We start from the raw sequence: 25,541 nt of genomic DNA on the forward strand, positions 1-25,541 counted from the left end.
AACAAAACATAAAATTATTCTATTAGAATATTATACATATACTTATTATTACATAAAACATACAATATTATCAGAGAAAATATTTTATATAGAGAATTTAATTTTAAACTAGTCTAATATGTGAAAGATATTACTACCATTACACGACATAAACTATTAATCCTAAAAATGACATAAATATTAATTGACAATAACGAACAACACATAAAATCATTGTATTAGAATATTATGCATATACTTATTATAACATAAAACATACAATATTATTCTGATAGAGTATTTTACATAGAGACTTTAATTTTAAACTCGACTAATATGTGAAAGATTACATGTAATATCATTTAAAGCATAACTATCGTTCAACCACAATATTTCTTTATTAAATATTCACCAATCTTCAAACCTTCAATCCTAAAACTATTGTTTACCAAACATTCACCTATACATGTTATTCGAAATATAGAAAATATAGCCAATATTCAAAGAGAAAAAGACTCCAAATTCATTAACCTTTAAATTCATGCAAATATTTTGTCAATTAGATCAACAATCTTCATTTCACTACATCGCTTCCTGCACCAAGTTAAGATGCTTTAGTCAGTCACATTTGAATCCTTAGCTTCTTCAATTAGTTTAGGTGACCATTCAATTTGGTTGCATCATAAAAAGTAAATCAATGTAAACAAATATTTATCAGAACAAAATACCCAGAATATACAAACTACAGTATTGTAATAAAAAATATCAAACGTTTTGTAACATTCTAAGAATTTCATTCACCACCACACATTTCCAAACTTCCATCAATTTTATTTTTGGATACATTATGCTTTATTTTTCCATCAATCTCTTCCCTTCATCTTATACCAAGTTTGTTTATCAAGATTTACGAATGCATCAAAACATATATCATAACTTTATCAAAAAAAAACTAAAACAAATGCATTTTTTTTCATAACCTAGTATAAAATCAAATATAAGCATATGTACATTCTAAGAATAATCAACATCGTGAAAAGAAGAATATAACACTTAATAATATGTTAACTTAGAGTATTTATATCAAATATCCATATGCTAATGTGTTTAATGTTATACCTTGTCCTTTATTTCACGTTCTGATAAAGATCTATGAATTGAGCTATCATTCTTTTCTTAGTTTTAGTATCAACAACATATTTTTCTCTTGATTTAGTCATTCTTGCCACTTGATCTGCATCAAAACATATATCATGCTTCAATTAGAACAAAATACTAGAATATTCACACTAAACACCATAAACCAGAATAATATGGGAATTTGTTTATTAAATACTTGACAAAAACTAGAATATTGCTATTATAAAGCATAAAGTATATTCTATCAATAATCAACATCATAGGCACTCCAAATAAAATATAAAGAACTTTTCTTTGAATTATACATTAAGTTATGATAAAATAAAATCTAGAATATTATAATATTAACATTATTAACCATATACTTCATTTTAATAATAATCAATATCATACATTCTCCTAATAAAGTATAAAAAACTATTCTTTGAATAATACATCAAGTTATGATAAAAGAAAATATAGAATGTTAGAATGTGCTACATATAGACATTAACTTTACACAATAAAGTCATCAGTGTATGAATTAGTTCTGATTTATCAAAGTAAACAGTAACATCTGATTAATCAATAAAATAACACCTGAAACAAAATTATGAACTAACACCTAACTTAACAAATCAGAATACCTAGAATATGTAGACTTTACTGGAATTATCAAGTTCATGATGGGGATCAACGTTGTTATTATAAAGTATCACCAAAATTTTTTTAGAATGCTATATTCTGGAATTATCAAGCAACATAATATTCTAAAAATATCAAGTTTATCATGACGATGATCAAGGTTTGTATTCTTAACTAACGCATGTTATCTATAATTATCAAGAAACATTAATTTGTTGGAATTCTAAAATCCAAAATTTATATTACGAAAATATCAAGAAAAACGATTAGGGTTGAAAAGAAATTAGGATTTAGGAGATATTACAAGATAACAGATTTACAGATAAGAAAGAACCTATCAATTTCTTGTACGCGGTGAAAATGGATCAAAATTAGAATTAGAACACGAATCCGAACGAGATGTATTTGAAAAACAATTAAATCGATGAAGTCCTGATGCAATCACAATTTTATCTTAACGAAACTTGAAAATATATGAATCATAATCAGCCAGATGAAATCCGAAAAATATGAAATTAGAATCAGTTTTCTATGGAGTTAAATGCATGATAAAAGCATGGGATTCTCGATTGTTCAAAGCATAAATATATTTTAACCATGACTGTTATTCTATAAAACATTCACTTGCCATTCAAAAAACATACCAACTGTTCAAATTAAAAAGATAACCAACATTCAAATAAACAAAACACTACCATGTCATACATAATAAAATATTTCTAAATCTTCCAGAAATTTTCTTCTCATCATTTTTAATCAGCCTCCTTATCAACCTTTCCATATTCCTTTGATTTGTTATTTTTTTTTTGTTCTTATGCTTATTTATTGTATGTATATAACACATTGCAGCATACACACAACATAAATATGTAAGCTTCTTATTCTGTAGAAAACCTTATTTACCTAAGTCAAAATTCCACATTTCCACTTACTTACATGTTAGCAAAATACTTTTAGATCTGTCACATTAACAGTACACAAAAATTGGTTATAAGTTCCTTAGTTTACTAAAGCAAGTTCATCCTACTTACTATAAAGTAACTTTGTTGTAATGTATTTTAATAAAATTACATTATTTCTTATTTTCTAAGAAAAATCATACACTAATTAAAAACCGTAATATTGTCAAGATGTGGAATTTGAATTTGAATTTGAATATGATTTATTCTAACCATCCATAATCAGTTATAGTTACATACATACGAACCATAAGACTAACAAAATATAAATTCTAAAAAATATCTTAAATTAACAGCAACAAATAATCATTGTAACATTCTATTACTATTTACAAGCATAAAACCTAGAATAAATATCTAGTAAGATATAATGTTGTTAAGTCAATCGAATTTGAAAAAAGTTAACTCAGATTAATTGCAAACATAAAAGGTCAATAACATTCTAAAGTTTTACAACAAACAAGAGATTCCATTAGTTACCAAATCAGGAAAAATAAATCAATAATCCATGGATTCATAGAAATCGAAATCATATAGAAGGAAAAATCATATAAACATTGAATTCATAGAAATCAAATAAAAAATAAACTAAAGGATATATTAGTTTCAACTTACCGGATTGTTGAAATATCCATTCTTGATGATCATAGTCGGAATCAAGAGATTCAAAATCAAAGGTATTCAAGCTATGATTTTTGCTAGAATGAAATCATGGTTTTTAGACGAAGAATCATAATCGGTTTCTTAGGGTTTTATCAAGGGGTTTTGGAGAAATGTATTATAATCAAAATCACAATCGATTCAATGATTTCAGGAAGATCAATGCGAAGGAAAATCAAAATTAGAATAATAGAAAGTTGAAATGTATCTAGATCTTCCATCGAGATTATCTGGAAGAAATATGATTTTTAGGGTTCGGTGCTAGGTGAGAGTTTTTCTGGAGCCTGAAGAATGAATAAAATTGTTTGAATCATTATCAATTAAAATTAAATTTATGTTACCACCCCTCCGTGTCTATCACTAATCCTAAAGTTTGAAAAAATTGCATAAATGCCACCGCCTCTTTATGTTTTGTTTTGATTTAATCTCAACCATAGATCAAGGTAGTTGAGTGGTTCAAATTTTGTCCCCATGTCTCACAAAATATCATTGTCTAAAATGAACTTAACCCTATATATATATATATATATATATATATATATATATATATATATATATACACACACACACTCTAATAAATGAAGATTTTTTTTGCCACATGTTACACTTTCATTCAATTTGTCAAATGTCATTTTATGATTATTTTGAATTAATTTCTTTTTCATATGTCATCTTATAAGTTTTTCTATTTTAATAAATTCCACATAATACTTTAATGTAAGGATTACAATAAATATAGTAATAAATTACTATCAATTTCATTAATGGACTTACCTTCTTATTTTAAAACTCTGAAATTAAAGCCCATTACTTTATTTTATTTATTCATTTAAACTAGGTGTGAGACCCATGTGTTACATGGGTTTGTTTAAAAAAAAAATTTAATATGAAATTTTAACAATTTGAGAAGTTTGAATTTATAAGAAAATGAGAAAATTTTTGAATTATTAAAATTAATGAGGCTTTAATACATTAAATACATTACATATATAAACCTATTCTAATAATTACCTTACATATATATTACCTAACATATTAAATGTCAAATTTTAATTTAATAAAATGAAAAATACAATAAAATGACAAATAGAAAATCGAAAATTAAAAAATTCTAGAAAATGTCATGTGTCCAAATGAAGGAGAAGATGACATGTGGCAAAAAGATTTTGATTTATTCGGGTGGATTTAAAAGATAAAAAAAAATTAATTTTGATAATTCATTACTTTTTCTTATTTTCTTATAAATCCAAAGTTCTTAAATATTTAGACATTTATATTTATTTTTTTAATTAACCCATGTAATACATGGGTCTTACACCTAGTGTGTGTGTGTGTGTGTGTATATATATATATATATATATATATATATATATATATATATATATATATATATATATATAGAGAGAGAGAGAGAGAGAGAGCTAGGTTCAGGTATTTAAAGTAATTATTGTGTTATTATATGAAGAAATGTAGGCCAATCATTTTAAAAGGGTAAATATGTAATCATACATCTAGTTAATTATGGTAAATATATAAATCAATTAATATCCCTTTAATTTTGGAATATCAGTTTTAAAACCAAATTTCGTATATATCATCACCTCCGCCTCTTCCCTCTTCTCTTCTATTCATCGTCGCCCCCACCCTTGTCCCTCCAGCCGCCATTACCCCTTTATTCCAGTCTGCCTCAAGTTCTAATTCCGACTCGGAGTCAGACGACGAAGCTCAATCTACTCTTGAATTACAAACCCTAGAAACGGAGCTCTCGAAAAACCCAACCAACTACGATGCTCATGTTCAAGTATGTCTGATTATTTTTGCTTGTTTGGTATTATGTGATGAAATTGAGTGTAGTTAATACGTATTGTTCTAATGTATGGTGTGTATGGGGATAAAAATCAAAGAAATGTTCCTATTTTGGATCATACTGATCCACCATGCTTAATTGGATTGCAAGGATGTTGTAGCAGTGAAGCTTATCAACTCCTCAACAACTGTTGGGCAGTTGCTATCAATGCATATGAAAATCCCTCAATCGATTTATCCGAGCGACGGGTTATGTATTCAGGAAGCAGTGCATCAGCATGGGGACAATTTCAACTTCCTCATCAGATGATTTCTTAGACAGACAGAGTTGGAGTTGGAGCTTCTGGGAGTCAGATTGATTTCTTGGGTGAACTCAGGCAAGTAATGCGAAGCCATAACTCAAACACCCATTTCTGAGTTCTAATAAGTAAAACACAATCAGAGCTGTCGGTTGTTTAGCCTATAATATCTTTCAATTGCTGTTGTATGTGTTGTTAACTTGAATTTCTGTTGAATTCTATCCCAAAGAAGGATCATTTGTACTCTAGATTTTAATGCAATTGGGCAAATGACGAAATTTCTCTCACCCTATCTTTTGGGTAGGCTATTGTTTCCCCTTCTATGTACATTTTTTTCTTTTAATTTTTCTTTCAAGAAGAAGAGGATGTTGGATGATTAGAATGAGGATTCCTTGTCGTGTCCAGGAACAATAAGCACATTCAAAACCTTATGACCACCATCAGAAAATAGAACTTGTGACTCATTATAATTTGTTGTACACAATGCAGGAATGAGGGGGCAATTCTTAGTTTTGAGAAGTCATTTGAGTGTGGAGTATCTGATTACTTGGTAAGATACACACGTTTCTAAATTTTTGTTTCAGTACCCATCTTAATGTTGCATTCATGGCTATGAAATTTGTCTTTTGAGTTTTGACTATTCAGATTTTCATCTTCAGTGGTGAATTGTCATTCATGGAGCTTACCAGTGAGCCAGTTGCAATTATTATCTTGCCATATCGAGTGCCTTATGGTTTTCATTGAGCTTTCATGCCGATAATCTCCTAAATATATGATGTGGACCAAGTCGAACAACTAACTCAAGTCATGCTTACAAACAACCTAAGATTATTTGGCCCAATTGTTAATGTGTGTTTATGATTTAGATACTTTAGTGTTGTATGGCCCATCAACTCTATTGGAATGGAATCATGAATTCCAATTTTTTTTGGAATGGAATCACGAATTCCAATTCTGTTGGAATCACAGAAGTTGATGCTTGAAGAACGGACCACAAAATTGAAACTGATTCTAAGCAACATTATTCTTTTAGAATCTTTTAGTGTCGTTGTTAGATTTTGATGTTTTCTTTCCCATTTTGAAAGTTTTTTAGTTTTATTCTTTAACAATAAATGTAATTCTTAACAATTGTTACCCGTATTCTATAAGAAATAATGTATTTTTTGTTTTTATTCTTCAATTGATTGTTCAAGAATTTGTTATTCTACAAGAAGTTTTTAAAGTCATGATCAAGAAATAGGTTCAAGAATATTTTTATTATTTATGGTTCAAAAAATATTTTTATTTTTGAATATACTCAGAAACATATTCTGTCAGAATGTCCGAATTAAAAGAATTATAATTCGTAAAATTGGGTTTTTAAAATTAATAGAATCCATGATCCCTTAAAAAATGCAATTTTCCTTTATTAAATCTCTATTAATTGACTAAATTACCCTTGTAATTAATTAAGATGATATTTTCAATTATATTTAATTCAATAATATATATTAATCACTTTCTTAAAATAAGTAAAATTAATTGGGCCACATTTATGCATACAATAACACAATAATTACTTTGAATAGAATAACCTAAGCCTATATATATATATATATATATATATATATATATATATATATATATAGAGAGAGAGAGAGAGAGAGAGAGAGAGAGAAAGAAGAGGGTAGAGAGAGAAAGAGAAGCATGTTGTGTTTTGACGGGTTCAACACCCCGTTAGAAACTTTAGCAACAAGTCTGTTTTTCCGACGGTATAGCTAACTCATACACCTCAACCCCCATCATTTAGTTCAATGTATAGTGACTACATATTGACTCTATGATGATGACATGTTAGTTCAGATGCAAAAAAATTAAAATGAGACGAATGGTTTAAATTTTGGCACGGAGTCGGCCACAATTCATGGCGTGTCAGGATGATATTGTCGATGGAACGACTCCGCAAGCAACGAGGTACCACAAAAGTGAAGTCCTATGAGATAATTAACTTGTTGATTGTCTATGTGTAGACTCTCTTTATGGTTTGATTTGTTTTACTGCATGCATAAAAAGTTGTATCATTTTTTTTATGTTTTTAATTATTCACTATACATTGAAGTAAATGATGGGGGTTGAGGTGTATGAGTTGGCTATACCGTCGGAAAAACAGTCTTGTTGCTAAAGTTTCTAACGGGGTGTTGAACCCGTCAAAACACAACATGCTTCTCTTTCTCTCTCTACCCTCTTCTTTCTCTCTCTCTCTCTCTCTCTCTCTCTCTATATATATATATATATATATATATATATATATATATATATATAGGCTTAGATTATTCTATTCAAAGTAATTATTGTGTTATTGTATGCGTAAATGTGGGCCAATTAATTTTATAAAAATGAGTTGGTTGGGATTTAGGAGGGATAGGAGGGATGAGTTTTTATATGTTAGGCCGGACAGAGTGACTGCGGTAGAGTGAATGGAAGTGGGAACCACACCCACGAACGCCACACCTTGGTTGCAGTTTAGGCCATGTAATTTACGGGCGAGGGGTATACGGCTCGTGTTTTCTTTTCTCTCGTGGCTGGACATTAACATATAGGTTTTTTTTCTTTTTTTTTCTAATTCATATATACTAAGAACTTATTAAAAAATATATTAAAATTCATGGTTTTAATTCTCTAAAAAATAAGTATAATATTTGTATAAAATATATTTAAAAAATTAAAAATATTGAAAGGTGGCCATTTTCTGGTTTTTTGTGAGTAAAATGTGAGTAGGTTGAAAGCTCACATTTTCTGGTTTTTTGTGGCCATTCATCTTATGGGTTGGAAAATGGAGGTGAGATAAATAAGAAAATTTGATGTGACAAATAAGTTTGAAGGGATGTAATGAATAAATTCTCTCCGCTCTTTTGTTTAATTATTTATCGTGTATGATAAGCTTTGTTACATGTTAGATATGGATTGACTTTATGGTATTATTATATTTGTTAAATAAATAAATATTAAAAAGCTAATCTTAGGTGATGTTAACTTTTTAATGATTATTAAATCACATAATATCTTCGTCTTCATCCATTTAAGATCCATGTTCCAAATCTTGATCATTTCAAATCATCTCCAAGAAGACTTGTTTTTTAAATATCTTTTAAGTAAAAACATCATAAATAGTCCTTATGATTTCCAAACCAACCGAGTTCAGTCCTTAAACTTTTAGGTCATCAACTGTGGTTTAAAACCACACGAACCATCGTTGATAATCTAAAAAAATTTAAACCACATGGACCATTATTGAGAACCTAAAAAGTTAAGATCTGAACTCGACTTTTTTGGAAACCGCATGAACCATTTATGATGTTTTTCTATTTTTTTAGAAAAAATACTCCATATTTTATTTAATGTAATTTCAATTTTATTTACCGATCGAAGCAAACCACTCCAACTCAAGGTCCTTGATGACAAGGATGAATTCATAGTTACATTAGGCACCTTTTGGCAGAAGAATTGGGTGAAACAGAACTGGATTGAACTGAACAAATCTAGACTGGACAATAAAAATAATTTGTATAGCGTTTGGTAAGACTGAACAGAACATAACAAGTTGTCTGAAACTGTTTGGCAACAACAGTACTGAACATAACAAGAAGTAAAAATGACCATATTACCCTTTTGCAAAAAATATTCACGATAACACTATTTAACATACATAACATCAAAATAAACATTTTTATTAATTTTTTTTTAATTTTCATATTCAAACTAATTCTAATACCAAATAATCCAAATTGCTTCAAAATTAACAAATTTCTAAACCAAAATGGTTTCCAAAATCCTTAATTTAAATAAATAACAAAAGAACAAACTTCAATTGTATTCTTCCAATATAGTCTTCGCAAAAAGTGGGTTGGTAGCTGCATCCAAGCTATTCCACATTGGTAAAAAGTTGATGTTTTTTGTAAATTTTCAACTCTTCGTGTATGGTTTTTAACCCTGTGAGGTCATTAGTAGAAGAAGTAATAGCCCTAGTCATTTTTTGGATTTCCTCAGATACGATAGCTTACCCCTTTCCAATTATATATGTTACTTCTTCAGATGCCGCTTTTCTCTTTTTATTTTGCGACGAGTTTTTGGGATTTGGATCGGAGGAAGTTGCAGTGTTTTGAGGATTAGAATTGGATGATGGAAAACTTTCTCCTTCTTAGTTATTAATATTTTGATTTTCTGTCATATCAACCGCCGATTCAGCCATACCACTTATAGCTCGATCTTTACCAAAAACATTTGCTAGTTGCATGTATGCAGGGAATGATTTATTTGCGCCATAGTTTTTGTTTGGATGTTTCCAGTAAAACAAACAAAATTACAAGTAAAATCATATATTTAATACTTAGATGCACAGAAAAATAATATATATATATATATATATATATATATATATATATATATATATATATATATATATATATATAATCACTAACCTTTAGATATTCCTCTAATATCTCAGGAGAATCAACTACTACACATTTGCAAACATCATCCCAAACAAATCCACTTGTATTTTGCATATCATATGCAACATAAAACTTATCCTTTAAACGTTTGATTTTGTTTCGCACGTGCTTTGCTGTTATATTAATACCATCGATGGTTTCCCGTAACTTTAGAACGACTTGATAATAGGTTCTAGACCTAAAGCTTCCCTTATCACCTCTACCACCAATGACAACAATGTCTTGACGGATTTTAATCAACACATCTTCTTCTTCTTGAGTTTATTGATACCTATCTACCATGATTTGTTATTTGTTTTTGACATATCATAAATAACAAAGGTAAATAGATAAAAATAGAAAATATTAAAACAATCATCCACGAAGTTGGTTACAAATCATAAAAATGGAAAATATTAAAACAAATCATCCATGAAGTTAGTTTAAATTAATAAAAAAGCATACACAAAGTTAAAAGTTGTTCACATCCATAACAATTGCGAATAACAAACTAACAAAAGAAGTTCCTAAAGTTAAAAAAAAAAACAATCTACTAAGATCTAGTTGACATCCATGACTCAAACATTTCTTTGGCTAAATCATCCCTCCATTGAGTCCATTCATTACTTGATTCAACAACATCCACAATTTGAAATTGATTTGGTTTTTCTTCCCAGATAGGCATATCTTCAATAGTGCTTGACATGTATTCTTAGCCATGTGTGTCCTAATAAAATTATGCAACAAAGCACATGATTTGACTATTCGCCCTTGAATTCTTATTGGATAAATGAAGGACTTCTTAATATAGCCCAACTTCTCTTTAGTAGACCAAAAGACGTCTCAATAACATTCCTGGCTTGTGAGTGTTTCATGTTAAAGTATTCCTCTTTTTTTGTAGGTGCACGTGTATTGCCTTCCCATTCCTGTAAATGATACCTAATACCTCTATATGGTGCTAAAAAACCTTCACCATTGATATATCCTCCATCAGCCAAATAATAATTACCTATAATAAATAAAGTAAAAGGTATGATTATGTAACTATGTTTACATATAATAACTATTTAGTAAATATTATATTTGCTTACCAACTGGGATTTTTAATCCATTATGTCTAGTAATTGCATCCAGCAAAACCCTTGAATCAGTAGCTGAACCTTCCCAACCAACTAAGACATATACAAAATTCATGTCATGATTGCAGAAACCTAACACATTCATTGCTATACTACCCTTTCTTGTTCGGTACCTTGGTATATCCGAGTCAAGGACATTAACTTCTATATAAGTTCCATCAATTTCTCCTAGACAACCCTATAAATAAATTTTTAACGCATTGTTAGTTAAAAACCTATATTTTGTAATATGTCATAATAATATTATCTTGGTTACTTGGAACCATTTCCACCGGTTATCTGTACAATTATTTGCAATAGGCGTTGGTTTGACAAACAATATCTCTTGCAAACGCATTAGAGCATCTAGAACACGATGAAAATACCGACTTACTGTTTCCCCTGACCGATAGAATCTAACATGAATACATCTGTGTTTTTTATGTTGTGCTAATATATTTAGGAATGTAGCAACTTGTTCCTCAATGATCACTAAACCATCATATAATAATCCACCACAAGTTTGTAGTAAATCACACAGAAGTGCAAATGTATTCCTATCCATACGTAACTTGTATATACAATTATCATCACTTTCACGTGTGATATGATGTATTTCTGTAGACCTTTTTGAAAGTGTGTCTAATGTAATATTACCTAGATCTATCCTATGAACTTCTTTGTCCTCACATTCAATTAACCAAACTCTAACTGTAGCTAGGCACATCAACAAATGAATATAACTCTCCAATTGCTATACAAATAGGAGCAAATGATTACGATCCATATCTACAAAGTTTATAAAAAACAAGTAAAACAACAACATTTTACTGATTTTAAAGAAACATGTTAGAGAGAAGAAGATGAGAAAAATTGTAACGACAAATAAAAAGTAATATTATTATATAAATGAAATGTCATGAGGAGTCTATAGAAATAAAAAAGGTAATTGAAAACAAAAGGCAAATACAAGGGCATTTTTGTCCTAAATTGAGTATATATAACATGAACTGGGAAGGAACAACATAAACTCTACATGTAGTAATAACAATAAATTATAGGGACATATTCGTCATAAATGAGTTCTACAACATGAAATGGACAGGAACAACACAAACTAGACAGTTTCTGACAAAAAATATGCTTAATTAAGCCTCCCAATAATAGGCAGAAACAAAAACTTAGGGGCAATTTAGTCCTAATAAATGTGAAGTCTAATGGCATATTTTATTCATTCCATGTATTACTAACATTTATTAATAACAGATGCAGGTAGTATAAGAACATATAAAAATGTTATTCTTTTTAGTAGTATAATAAGAAAACTACTTAGTTATAAGAGAAAATTAAATCCTCAAAACTCGAATTCATGACAAAAAATCAGATCCATATAATCAATTGAATCCCAAAAATATTAAAATTATAGTAAAGAAAAACTACTCCAATTCAAATTTCAAAACGATCCTAAGTTTTTGGTGAAAAATCTGTGCTTAACAAGTTATTAATCAAAAAACAAAGTGTAAACAGATCCACATGAAGATTGATCATCGCATACTCACACATAACACGAAATCATCTTAAACGGTAAAAGATTCCCAGAATCATAGTAAAAATGATAATAAAATAAGAGAGAAAATGTTGGGAAATTATCTCGCCTTGATTGCAAATCGAAGCAAGAAAGCAGCCATGGATTCCCAAACACGAACAGGCAGTAGTACACACACATGCAGTTGTAAAATTATGCGTGTTTTTGTGTTGATTTACTGCAATCGCACGATAGCAAGATAAATAATAAAAAATCATTCACAAAAAGAGATTTCAATACTCATTCAATACATACAGACATGTAACGATAGCAAGAGAAGTATTCAAAAATCATTCACAAAGAGATTTCAATTATATAGATAACTTGAAGCCGATAGCAAGAGAAATACTCAAAAATTATTCACAAAGAGATTTCAATTATATAGATAACTTGAAGCCGGTGATAATCAAAAATGATTCAAGAAACCGTTCAAGTAATTAAAGAGATGTAGACACTGAAAATTAAAAAGAAATTGTACCTTGTGATGTTCAATATAGACGATAATGATTGATGGAGAGTTCGAATGACACAATATCGAGAACCAATAATCAATAATCAGTTCTTGCATAACAGAGGAGAGAAGAGTGACATTTATTTGAAGCAGGTAGAAAATGAGAAAAGTGGAGATGGAGGCTAAGACCTGTTCCAAGTAGGGATATTTTCTTCAGATTAGAAATAGGATAGTACGTGTTCCGATTAGTTCCACCGTTTTAGGTGAGACTATTTTTTTTAATGACTTATCCCATTGGACTTGGTGAAACCTCCAATTAGTTCTTGTTCCAAGTATGCCAAACACCATCTAAAAATTTAGTGCTATTCTGTTCCATCTAGTTCTACTCACCAAACGGTGCCTTAAGGATGAATGTGTAGTTACATTAAGAAATGTCCATAGAAGCCTGTTAATTTCATAATTGTTTAGAAAAATATATGATCATTTCCAAATACACATTTTGTATATAAGTATTTGGACACACTTATTTGAGATTATACCACTCTTAAAAAAACAAACTTAAAAACATGAGATAAGAAAAATATAAAAAAATGTATTTTTTTGCACGACTGGTTAATGATTAGAAGTTAAATGAAACGAATTAATTAATTCTCCTATGCTTGTAACATTCCAAAAATTATAAAGTAAAAGTTTCATTTTTAATTCAACCCATAAACAACATTTATTCTTATCAACCATTCAAAAGCATGCCATAGTAAAAATAGTTATCCGAGTACAATCCCAAAATCATAAAGTGTTGAAACATGGGTGGATGCGCAATAATCAAGTTGGACCCTTCCATTTCAAGTTGAAAACACCTGAAACAATAACCATAAAAAGGTAAGCACAAAGTATAGTGAGTTTTCGAAAATACCACATACCATAAATATACGTTAGCTTAAGGTTGTACCAGGTCTATTTCACCCCCGAGTCTATTTCAACTCAGATGTCAGCTTAAGGCTGTACCAGGTCTATTTCACCCCCAAGTCTATTTCAACTCAAATGTCAACTCAAGGCTATACCATGTCTATTTCACCCCCGAGTCCATTTCAACTCAAACAATATTTTTCAACAGTACAGATCTATTTCACCCCCGGGTCTATTTCACACCACATACATATAACAAACAGGCATACAACAAGAATCACAAACACAACAAGCACATAACATAGCCTATTGGGACGACATTGGTGCCTTAGACCCATGAGTATGGTGAGGAGACTTACCTCAATCCGAGATCATCGAAACACACATGCGTTGCTGCCATCGGGTTCCTCACGCTGGACACATCCAAATTATCCTTAATCAATAATTAAGACAATTTCCCATAAACCAAGGTCCAATTCGTATTCTAACATAGCAATGGGTAAAAGACTATTTTACCCTTCCTATACTTGGCCCAACAAAGCAAGACTCCAACCCAAAATGACTCAAGGCCCAAAAATGGCTCAAGAGCCATTCAGGTGCATACGCCCCGCATACCATGCTGAAGCCCAAAAATCAACTCCAAACCTCATAATGCCGTAAGACAGCATGTATAACTTCCAGATCTGATTCCTAAGGAACATCCTAAATCATAAATTTCATGACTTTATGACTTTTCATGGCTTATTGGTGTCCAAACCAAAGCCCTAAATCTCTAACATCATTAAAAAGCCACCAAATCATGCGTGGAAGGAATAGAATGACCAAGATCACATTTTGATGGTTCCTAATAACTCCATAACGGATAAAGTTTTCAATTTTATCCATTAGAATGGTCCAAAAAAATCAAAATCTAGTCTTTATGTCTCAAAGGGACCAAAAGTGAATTTTTTTAACTTAATCCATTAAGTCCAAGTCTCCAACATTTAGATATGAATCAATATGATGTTTAGATGGATAAAGTTTCCAAATTTATCCATAACAAGGTCACAAGCTTTTTAGATCTAAAATGTATGCACTTAAGTGACCAGAAGCTCATAACACCCAAGACTAGCTCAATCTATCAAATGCATCATCAAGATTCAAGTTTTATACCTCCAGAAGAAAGATCAAGGTGAAAAAGGTTTGGTTCTACAAGCTCCAATGCAACTAACACTTCTCCAATGAGCTTCTTCTCCTCCAAGATACACAAAGAACACTCCAAAGCACTTATGTAGTAGCCAAATTTTAGAAGACAAAGAAAGGAAAGAAAAACCCTAAATTAAGAAGGCTACTCGTCGAGTCCAGGGAGGAACTCGACGAGTAGGGGCGGATTTATGAGTTACGGGTTAAGTGACCGACTCGACGAGTTGGAGGACCAACTCAGCGAGTTGGTTAGGGTTTGGGAAACCCTAAAGTCAGGACTTGGTACCCTATTTAAGGATCTTATGCTCCTCCTCTTGGTTCCATTCCTAGCCCCCATTGTCTAGAACTTAACCCACGTAACCCTAGAGCATTTTGTTAGTGTGTGAACCATTATTGAGTGTTTTATGTGTTCTTGGAGGCTAGAAGAAGAAGAAGGAACTTGAAGGTTCAAGAAGAAGTTTGTAGATCCAGCAACACCATCTCATTTCCATCATTTTTTGGTAATCAAATTTTCATCTTGGCTTGTAGTTTCTTAGATCTCTTTATGTCTATTTTATGAGAGTTTTGGTCCATGGAGCTGGATCTATGGGACAAGGACGTCCTAAGCAAAGATCCGTTTAAATCTGGAATCCCTAAGAGTGGTTAAGGCATATAGGTGCAAGCTTTATGCCATTAGAAACCCCCATGCAAGCTTTAAGGAGTTGTTATAGTCTTTTAAGCCTCAAAAGGTCATGCATGGATGTAAAGGCAGAGACTTTGTGTATATATCGGCCCTAGAAGGCTAGATCTAGGTCCTGAATGCTTTGAACCCGACTGAAATTGACTGGATAGATTTGGACCTAGGAGGACTTGACGAGTCGCTTATATGACTCGGCGAGTCGGGTCATGGTTCCCCAACATTTTCTGTTTTTTAGTAATCTTGTTGAGTCTAGAAGAGGACTCATCAGGTTGGATGTGTTGTTGGACTTGAAGACCAAAGAACTCGCTGAGTTCAAGGATGAACTCGACGAGTTGAGGACGAATGGACCGATTAAGATGAAGATGGACTCGACGAGTTCAAGGATGAACTAGGCAAGTCATGAGCAAAAGGTCCCTATTTTGTATGAAGGAGAACTCGATGAGTTCAACATGAACTCAACGAGTAGGGAGTGAAAGGTCCCGACTATGTAGGGGAGAACTCAACGAGCTCAAGGAAGACTCGACGAATAGGATCGAAGTCCAGAGTTATGTGTGGATTCTGGAACTCGACGAGTTGGTGGTCAACTCAGCGAGTTGAGTCAACTCGGAGCGTTGACCTTGACCCTTCACTTGGACTTTGACTTTGACCCAGTTTGACCTTTGAGGGTATCGTGGTCTAAGTGTTATTTTGGTATTGATAGCTCAGAGAGCCGAAGGTTCTACGGTTCGGGAATTTGCAATTAGCAGTCAGAAGTGTTTCCACCAATTTTTAGTAGTGCGAGGTGAGTCTCCTCACTGTTTGTATGGGTCTATGGCCACAATGCCGACCCATTTAGTTTATGTACGATAGGAAGACTCGGGGGTTAGCCCTAGGCAATATGGATGGAAAACCAAGAGGCGGATTCTGACACTCAGTATGACATTATGAGTGGTAGGAAGACCTGGGGGTTAGCCCTAGGCAAGACCAGGAGGTGGCTCCTAGCACACTGTATGCTATTATGTATGAAAGACCAGGAGGTGGCTCCTGGCACTTGTTTGTAAGACCCAAGGGATGGCCCCCGACTTGTCAATAAAGACCACGTGGTGACCCGTGGCATAATGGAAAGACTATGTTTGGCACATAGCACCTTGTTTGGTTATGATATATGTATGGCTCATGGTTATGTATGACATGTATGGATCAGTTGATATGTGTGGTATGTGGTATATGGGGAACTCACTAAGCTTCGTGCTTATAGATTTTAGCTTTTGTTTCAGGAACTAATGTTTTCAAAGGAAGGAGATTAGGACGATCACAACGCATCACACTATCTTCTTCCGCACCATATGATCCTTGGGATTAAAACTTTGATAATTGTTTTATGTAGAACTCGTTTCAATGTTCTGAGCAAATTTACTAAATGGTTTTAATTAAATTTAAAATGAAATTTTTGTCCTTGAATTTTGGGATGTTACAACTCAAACTCATTCTTTAGATCACAAGGCTCAAACAAGGGTTAGGATTTCATGGGATGATGTTGAAGGGATGGAGGCTGAGAATAGAATGGATTTGGGGAAGTTAAGGAGATTAAGAATGTCTCAACCCTAAAATTCGGGTTTGGATCTTACCATCATACACCTAACATACGTCCTATATGCCCAACGTACTCGGCTTAACCCAAAATCTTCATAACTTCTAACAGTCATAACTTCTTTGTTCCAACTCTGTTTTCGACGAACCTTATATCCACGAAAAGGTATTATAGAGCTTTAAAACCCTATATGATTACTTTTGAGTTAAAACACATCGAAATAAAATCCTTAATTCATAAAAGAAGTCTAAAACATCACTTTTCCCAATAAGGTCTAAAACCCATTACCTTAAAGCCCAAGGCCTTTACTCGATCCATTCATTTCGTATAATCCCAAATATAGAAAAAACATCTCGAAACAGGATGTTATAACTCTCCCCCATTTAATACGGATTTCGTCTCAGAATCCATTTTGGTTAGAATCTCTAATGTTAATGTCAATATAATACACAAGAGATCTATCACACCCCTGAACCGTGGGACAAACGGCGGAAACATCCGGGGGTGGATGACATCATGCGTAGTATCACAACAATTGTATCATAGTAATCAAAGTAAACACAACCAGTACATTATAATATGAATATTTACATTTGTTTGAAACATACTTTGTATACATCAAAATGAAGGAAAAGTAAAAGAATGAGACTTCAAAATGCTCTGTCTCCTCCGAAAGCTGGCGAGAGTACCTATCTATTGTTGTCCTGAGAATACAAGCGGTTTTGAAAACGTATCAGCATAAAGCTGGTGAGTTCATAAGCATGTTTTTATAATGAAAACTAGTCACTGAATTTGTATAATTAAATCATTTTCATTATAAGTAAATACCGTTTGTATCAAAAACCCTGGTTACCACCAATATGTATGATGTCTTCTATTTGATAGCCCTGGCTACCACTAGTAGGTAAAGTATATTCTATTGAAAACCCTGGCTACCGCCAGTATGTAGTGTATGTTTTGTTTGAAAACCCTGGCTACCACCAGTATGTAGAGTATGTTCTGTTTGAAAACCCTGGCGACCACCAGCATATAGAGTAGTTTTATAAAATAAAACTAATGAAGAATGAAATTCCGTAAACAAAGGTTAGTTTATACTATTGTGAGTACGTATAACCATGCTAAAATGACCGATGATCTTCATGACATTTCTTCCGGCGTTGTAGGTTATGATATTTGTCACCCCAGGCATGCCTGCCTAACTATAGCTAGCAGTTTAGGTGTGGGATTGTCAGTCCCGAATAGATCTATTCACAAATCTCACGCTCTCCCTCCAGGAGACTCTGGTTATACTAAATGTAGAGGATTTTACCAGTACCTTTAAGGGTACTATTGAAGAGAGGTCTCACAATCCTGTTTTAACTAGTTTACATGTAGCTTTGTTTCGTCTTTCTCGTAGTTGAAATCGTTTGTATAATTGGTAGAGTATAAATAATTATATATAAAATAATTATTTAGTATTATACTGTTGTTTTCTGAACGTAACAATAAGTATCATAAACTAAATCTATCATAGTTTATGTGTTTGACTAGGTAGGTATTGGTAAAACTGGTAATGAATTCTCCAAACTATGCCTATTATAGTTTGACTGAAATATTGTGTTCATGAATGGTACTGAAGAGTATGCAATTATGTTTAGACCCCCCCCCCCTTATGCTGTGCATGATACAAAAGGGGTAAAATATCTAAATATTTTATGAAACTCGTTGGTTGATATAGTTACATAAGTAGGACTAGTGGAAAACTCTTGTGTTTGGCTTGTATTCCCCCTGAAAAAATTTAAAAATCAGAAAAGCGTAGGGGTATGAACTCATAATTGGTTGAATGCAAAGGATTGAGATGGTAGATCCTTCATTCGATGCACGTGGAACTTAACGGGAATCCTAATAATAATAAATACGTATATGTATCCAAAATAGTGATTTCTTTAGATAAAGTGTTAGAAAAACACTCATTTTAGGTTAAGGAATGTTACCGGAAGTTGGTCGAATCGAGGGAACAGGCTTTTATACACTAAAGAGGTATTTACAACCGTGAATGAGGGTTTACGACCGTGAACAGAGTTTACAGCCAAGAACGAGATTTGCGGCAGTGAACAAGGTTTACGGCCATGAACTGTCTGTCGAAAGGGTTTACGCCCTTTGAAGATTTGAAGGGTTTGTGGTTGTGAACTCAAGAACAAAGGTGCTCGATTTTGATGAAAATGTGTTCTAGATGCTCTCAAACGGCCCCAAATGACGATTTCTGATGTTTTTCGAAAGAAAGGAGGGGTTTATGGTGTTTACGGTCCAAAGAGTTAGAGAGAATAAAAGGGTGTTTTCGGCTAAGAAGGTTCAAATGAGGGTGGGGGTCTTGTATTTATAGGCTGGGGGTATGGTTGGTGGTGGGGTCTACCTTGCACCGACCGCGAACGAGTTTACGGCCGTACACGAGTTTACGGCCGTAAACTCGTCCTGGCCGTGAACTAGGTGCTTTTCGAGAAAGTTCAAGTTTTTCGTGTGATTTCCGGTTCATTCTGACTCGTATAAAATACATATTAGTTATTTAAAACGTAAAGTCTTCCCCAAATCAAGGAATTTGGCGGAATCCAATAAAAACCCAAATTTTATTAATGGAAATCTGGTAAAGATAATGGAAAAAGTTTTGAGTTGTAACATCATCCCTCCATTAGAGGGAATTTCTTCCTAAAATTCAAATGTAGAATACAAATCATGGACTCAGAAAGAGATGCAAATATTTCTGTTTCATCTGATCTTCGCACTCCCAAGTGAACTCGGGTCCCCGCTTGGCATTCCAGCGAACCTTCACTATTGGGATGCGACTTTGTTTCATTCGTTTAATCTCTCTGTCCATGATTTCGAATGGCTCTTCCATGAATTTGAGGTTCTCGTTGATTTGAATCTCATTGAGAGGGATTGTAAAGGTCTTGTTGGATAAACAATTCTTAAGAGTCGAGACGTGGAAGACAAGATGAATGTTGCTAAGCTCTTGAGGTAGACGAAGTTTGTATGCCATGGGACCGATCCTAGTAAGGATCTCGAGCACTCCTATGTATCTTGAGTTCAGCTTTCCATGCATTCCAAAGCATACTAAGCCCTTCCAGGGTAAGACCTTCAACAAAACACGGTCTCCAACCTGAAATTCCAAGGGTTTTCGTTGTTTATCAGCGTAACTCTTTTGTCTGTCTCGTGAGGCTTTCAGTCGTTCTTGGATTTGTACGATCTTTTTGGTGGTTTCATGGATGATTTCTGGGCCTGTGAGAGTGTTGTCAGAAACTTGCCCCTTGGCTAGCTGAGTGTCAACCAACTCAGCCCAATACAGAGGGGATATGCACTTACGACCATAGAGGGCTTCGAATGATGTAACCTTGATGCTGGTATGATAACTATTGTTGTTGGAGAACTCCACCAAGGGAAAATAGGTGTCCCATGACTTACCGAAATCAGTGACACATGCTCTTAGCATGTCTTCCAAGGTATGGATGGTTCTCTCACTCTACCCATCTGTCTGAGGGTGGTAAGTTGTACTCATATCCAGTTCAGTTCCAAGAGCTTTCTGCAGAGATTGCCAAAATCTCAAAGTGAACCTACTATCTTGATCGGATATAATAGATACAGGCACACGATGAAGTCGAACTATCTCCTAAATATAGATCTGAGTAAGCCTTTCCATTTTGGGTGCTTCTTTGATTGGTAGGAAGTGAGCGGATTTTTCAATCGGTCGACTACTACCCAGATGGTATCGTACCCACTCGGAGATTTGGGTAATTTTGTGATGAAATCCATAGAAATCCTCTCCCACTTCCACTCGGGTATTTCCAGTTGCTGAAGCAAGCCTGAGGGTTTCCGATATTCGACCTTCACCTTGGTGCAAGTCAAACACTTGCCCACGAAGGTAGCGATCTCCGCTTTCATGTTTGGCCACCAGTATAGTTTCTTGAGATCAAGGTACATCTTGTCCGATCCTGGATGAATGGAGTACCTGATCTTGTGAGCTTCGTTCATGACAACCTCTCTATAGCCTCCGAACTTTGGGGTCCAGATCCGGTTCATGAAACAATAGACTCCGTCATCCTTGATCTCTAGGTTTCCTTCCATTCCTCTCAAGGCTTCACCCGGCATGTTCTCTGGTTTTAAGGCTTCCAGCTGAGCCTCTCTGATTTTGCGCGGATAAGTGGGAATGGATAGTCATTGTTAGTGCCTTCACTCTATGACCTAAGCATTCCTTCTGGCTAAGGGCATCTGCCACCATATTGGCCTTTCTGGGATGGTAGCGTATTTCGCATTCGTAATCGTTGAGTAACTCTACCCGTCATTGTGGTCTCATGTTCAGCTCCTTTTGATCGAAAATATGCTACATGATTTTATGGTTAGTGAATATAGTGTACTTGGTTCCGTAGAGATAATGTCTCCATATTTTCAACGCGAAGACCACTTCTCCCAATTCCAGATCATGATTTGTATAGTTGACTTCGTGTGCTTTCAGCTGTCTTCAGGCATAAGCAATAACTTTTCCTCGCTGCATGAGCACACAGCCTAGGCGCTGATTGGAGGTATCACAGTAGACAACGAAGTCCTCTGTCCTGTCAGGTAGAGACATGATAGGTGCGCTACATAGGGCCTGCTTTAATGTTCGGAACGCAGTGTCTTGTTTGTCACTCCAACAAAAGGGTACACTTTTCTGAGTCAGAGTGGTTAGGGGTTTGACAATTTTGGAGAAATGCTGGATAAACTTGCGATAATAGCCAGCGAGACCCAAAAATTGATGGATTTCTATGGGCGTCTTCGGTGCTGACCAATTCTCCATTGCTTTGATTTTGGAAGGGTCTACGTGTCTACCTTCCTCTCTTACCACGTGACCTAGGAAGGTTACTTTTCGAATCCAGAATTCGCAATTGGAGAATTTCGCATACAGCTTCTCCGTCCTTAGAGTTTCCAGCACCAATCTCAAGTGCTGTCTGTGATCTTCCTCGCTTCTAGGATAGATAAGTATATCGTTGATGAATATGATTACGAAGATGTCCATGAAAGAATGACACATCCGATTCATCAGGTCCATCAATGTTGCCGGTGCATTGGTTAGACCGAAGGGCATTACTACAAACTCGTAGTGACCATATCGAGTCCGAAATGCTGTCTTAGGAACATCACTCTCTTGGACTCGCAGTTGATGGTACCCTGATCTTAGGTCTATTTTGGAGAAGTAGCTAGCTCCTTGAAGTTGATCAAAGAGGTCGTTGATCCGAGGAAGTGGATAACGGTTTTTGACGGTGAGCTTGTTCAGTTCGCGGTAGTCAATGGACATTTGGAAAGTCCCATCCTTCTTTTTCACAAATAAAACCAGGGCTTCCCTAGGTGAGGAACTCGGTCTGATGAATCCTTTGTTGAGGAGCTCATTGAGATGGCTGGATAATTCTTGCATATCTGCCGACGTAAGAGGTATGGGGATTTAGCTACGGGGGTAGCTTCGGGAATTAAGTCAATGCGAAATTCGACTTGGAGCTCGGGAGGGATTCCTGGATGCTCTTTGGGAAAGACATCAGGAAAATTGCAGACTTCAGGGATGCTCTCGAGGTCCTTAACTTCCTGTTTCTCGTTAACCACATGGGATAGAAATGCATGGCTCTCTTTTCGCAGAAAATTTTGGGCTTTGATGCACGAAATGATGCGGAAGTTGGAGCTGATTTTATCACCATAGATCATGAGGGTTTCGCCAGAGGGAAGATTGAGATGGATTGCTATTTTGTAACAAAGGATATAAGCATGATTGGGGCTCAACCAATCCATGCCGATGATGACATCAAAAGTCTTTATGGAAACAAACATGAGATCGATCCAAAAAGAATGATCATTTAGGGTAAGGGTACAGCCAACAAATATATTGTTAGTACTCTCTTTCTCACTGTTATCCATCCCAACGGTAAACATTTCAGTCAAGGGTCAATGTTTATGTTTGAGAAGATGCTTGAATGCATGACTAACAGAACTTCTCTCCACACCAGAATCGAAAAGAATGCATGCATAAGAGTTGTCAAGGAGGAACATACCCATAACGATGATGGGATCTACAACTGCTTCCTCCTAACCCATCGCTAGCACTCTTCCCATGCTGCCAGCTGTTGTTGCCTTGGGGTAATTTCTCTTGTAGTGCCCGAATTCTCCAAAACTATAACAGGCTTGCCCAACACTTGCTCTAGAGGCCTGGTTAGTGGGTTGGACTTGTGTCTTGCAACCTCGGGCTGTGTGACCCTTTTTGCCATAGTTGTTGCAGAGAATTTCGCGGCATGGGCTTGGTTTGTGATGGTAATTACACTTGTCGCACTGAGGAAGGGTACCAACATATCCACTGGTAGGTGCTTATGTGGCAGGAGCAGCGACAGGAGTAGTAGCAGTGTGAACTACCACCGTTTGCTATTTCTTGGAGGGCTCTTGCGAAGACTGGTCGTTATGCTGCTTCTAAAAATTTCTTTTCTCACCAGTCACCTTAGCTGGTTTAGGAGCGGCTACTGCTGTGGAGATCAACTCCGTGATCTATGAGAGTCTGCGCCAGGCACTTGGCGCTGTCAAAAGTGGTCGGCTTAGCAGCTAAGACGTTCCCTTGCGTTGGGGGCGTCAATCGCTATATGAACCTCTCTATTTTCTTGCTTTCCAGGGTGACCATTCCCGGACAGAGGAGAGCCAGATCGCAGAATCTAGCTGTGTAGGAGGCAATGTCAGAACCCTTCATCTTCAAGTTCTAGAGTTCATGCTCCAACTTCTGCATCTCGCCCCTTGGGTAGTATTCAGAAAGCATGAGCTCCTTCAAGCTCTCCCAACCCGTAGCATTTTCTACTGTCAGGGTTAGGGATTTTACCTAACCATTCCACCAGCTTAATGCTCTGTCGGCGAAAGTGCAAGCGACGAACTTCACCTTTTTAGCTTCGGAACAACAAGAAAAAACTTCGAAGATGGACTCGATCTTCTCGAACCATCGAGTCAGAGCAATAACACCTCCATTGTCGTTGAAGGGTGTGGGTTTTGCATTCATGAAGTCTTTATAGGAGCACTCCTTCTGGTGTCCTTGGCTTCCATCAAGATTGAGGGGATGGGTACCACTTCCCGATCCGCGAGAGCCGCCAGGGTTAATCTGTGACATCGCGACAGCCACAGTGGCAGTAACAGCTGCCTGGAACATAGCAGGATCAAATTGAGGAGGTGGAGGTGGGGGATTGTTGTTCTTTTTGCTGGGTCTCTTATTTGGAGGCATCTTGTTCTAAAAATAATCAGGAATAAGAGGATGGTAAGTCCCCAAGATTTTGAATAAAGAGATATGAAACAAAGTATATCTTAGCTGGATAGATAGAGTGTTCTACTAAGCGATAAACAAGGAAAAGCTACTAATACAAGTAAATTATCGCTAACAACACTTGGAAGTGAATCTTTGCAATGTATTTGACTCTAGTAAAATACTCCTATAGTATTTTGTGTTTTGTTGTATCGATATCTTGTTGTATGGGCACTTGGTAAGCTTTAGGCCTGTTGCAACACCACAGTCACTCCCAAGCACATGTTGGTCATGTTTTGAATAAATATAGTTGATCAGACTATATTAACCGTAGACCTGATTACATAACTACCCAGGTTTAACCGCAAGTCCAACATCCAAATACTTTTGTTTTGTTCTACTCGCGATATTGTTTCTGGTATGTAGGTATACTTGTATACTTCTTATAAAATACTTATATTTTAGAGTATACTTTTAGATCAGAGCGCTTTGGCCCTTTAGTGTTTATTGTTGTATACCATATAATGTTTGGTATACTTAGTTCACTATAAAAAATAGCTCTGATACCAATCTATCACACCCCCAAACCGTAGGACAAATGGCGGAAACGTTCGGGGTGGATGAGGTCATGCATAGTATCACAACAATTGTATCATAGTAATCAAAGTAAACACAACCAGTACATTATAATATGAATATTTACATTTGTTTGAAACATAGTTTGCATACATCAAAATGAAACAAAAGTAAAAGAATGAGACTTCAAAACGCTCCGTCTCCTCCGAAAGCTGGCGAGAGTACCTATCTATTGTTGTCTTGAGAATACAAGCGGTTTTGAAAACGTATCAGCATA

General features: G+C 34.7%; 1 protein-coding gene across 1 annotated transcript; it reads right to left on the minus strand.

Moving 5' to 3' along the window:
* Positions 1-10,715: 10,715 nt before the first annotated feature.
* LOC145061323 (protein ANTAGONIST OF LIKE HETEROCHROMATIN PROTEIN 1-like) lies at positions 10,716-11,619 on the minus strand. The gene is made up of 3 exons (XM_079008764.1): positions 11,332-11,619; positions 11,028-11,253; positions 10,716-10,945 (listed from the first exon to the last, which is right to left on the minus strand). The coding sequence occupies exons 1-3, from the start codon at positions 11,617-11,619 to the stop codon at positions 10,716-10,718; spliced, it is 744 nt and encodes a 247-aa protein (XP_078864890.1).
* Between the last annotated feature and the right edge of the window lie 13,922 nt (positions 11,620-25,541).

Source organism: Lactuca serriola, chromosome 1 (assembly GCF_051521515.1).
Source record: "Lactuca serriola cultivar US96UC23 chromosome 1, Lser_US96UC23_V15, whole genome shotgun sequence".
Classification (NCBI taxonomy): domain Eukaryota; kingdom Viridiplantae; phylum Streptophyta; class Magnoliopsida; order Asterales; family Asteraceae; genus Lactuca; species Lactuca serriola.

Bases quoted from the DNA above. Each gene is read 5' to 3' on its own strand.
- LOC145061323 (XM_079008764.1), bottom strand. From the start codon at position 11,619: ATGGATAGGAATACATTTGCACTTCTGTGTGATTTACTACAAACTTGT. The intron at 11,254-11,331 runs GTAACCAAGATA...ATTTATTTATAG, and splicing joins ACCGGTGGAAATGGTTCCAA to GGTTGTCTAGGAGAAATTGA. The intron at 10,946-11,027 runs GTAAGCAAATAT...TATTTATTATAG, and splicing joins TGGATTAAAAATCCCAGTTG to GTAATTATTATTTGGCTGAT.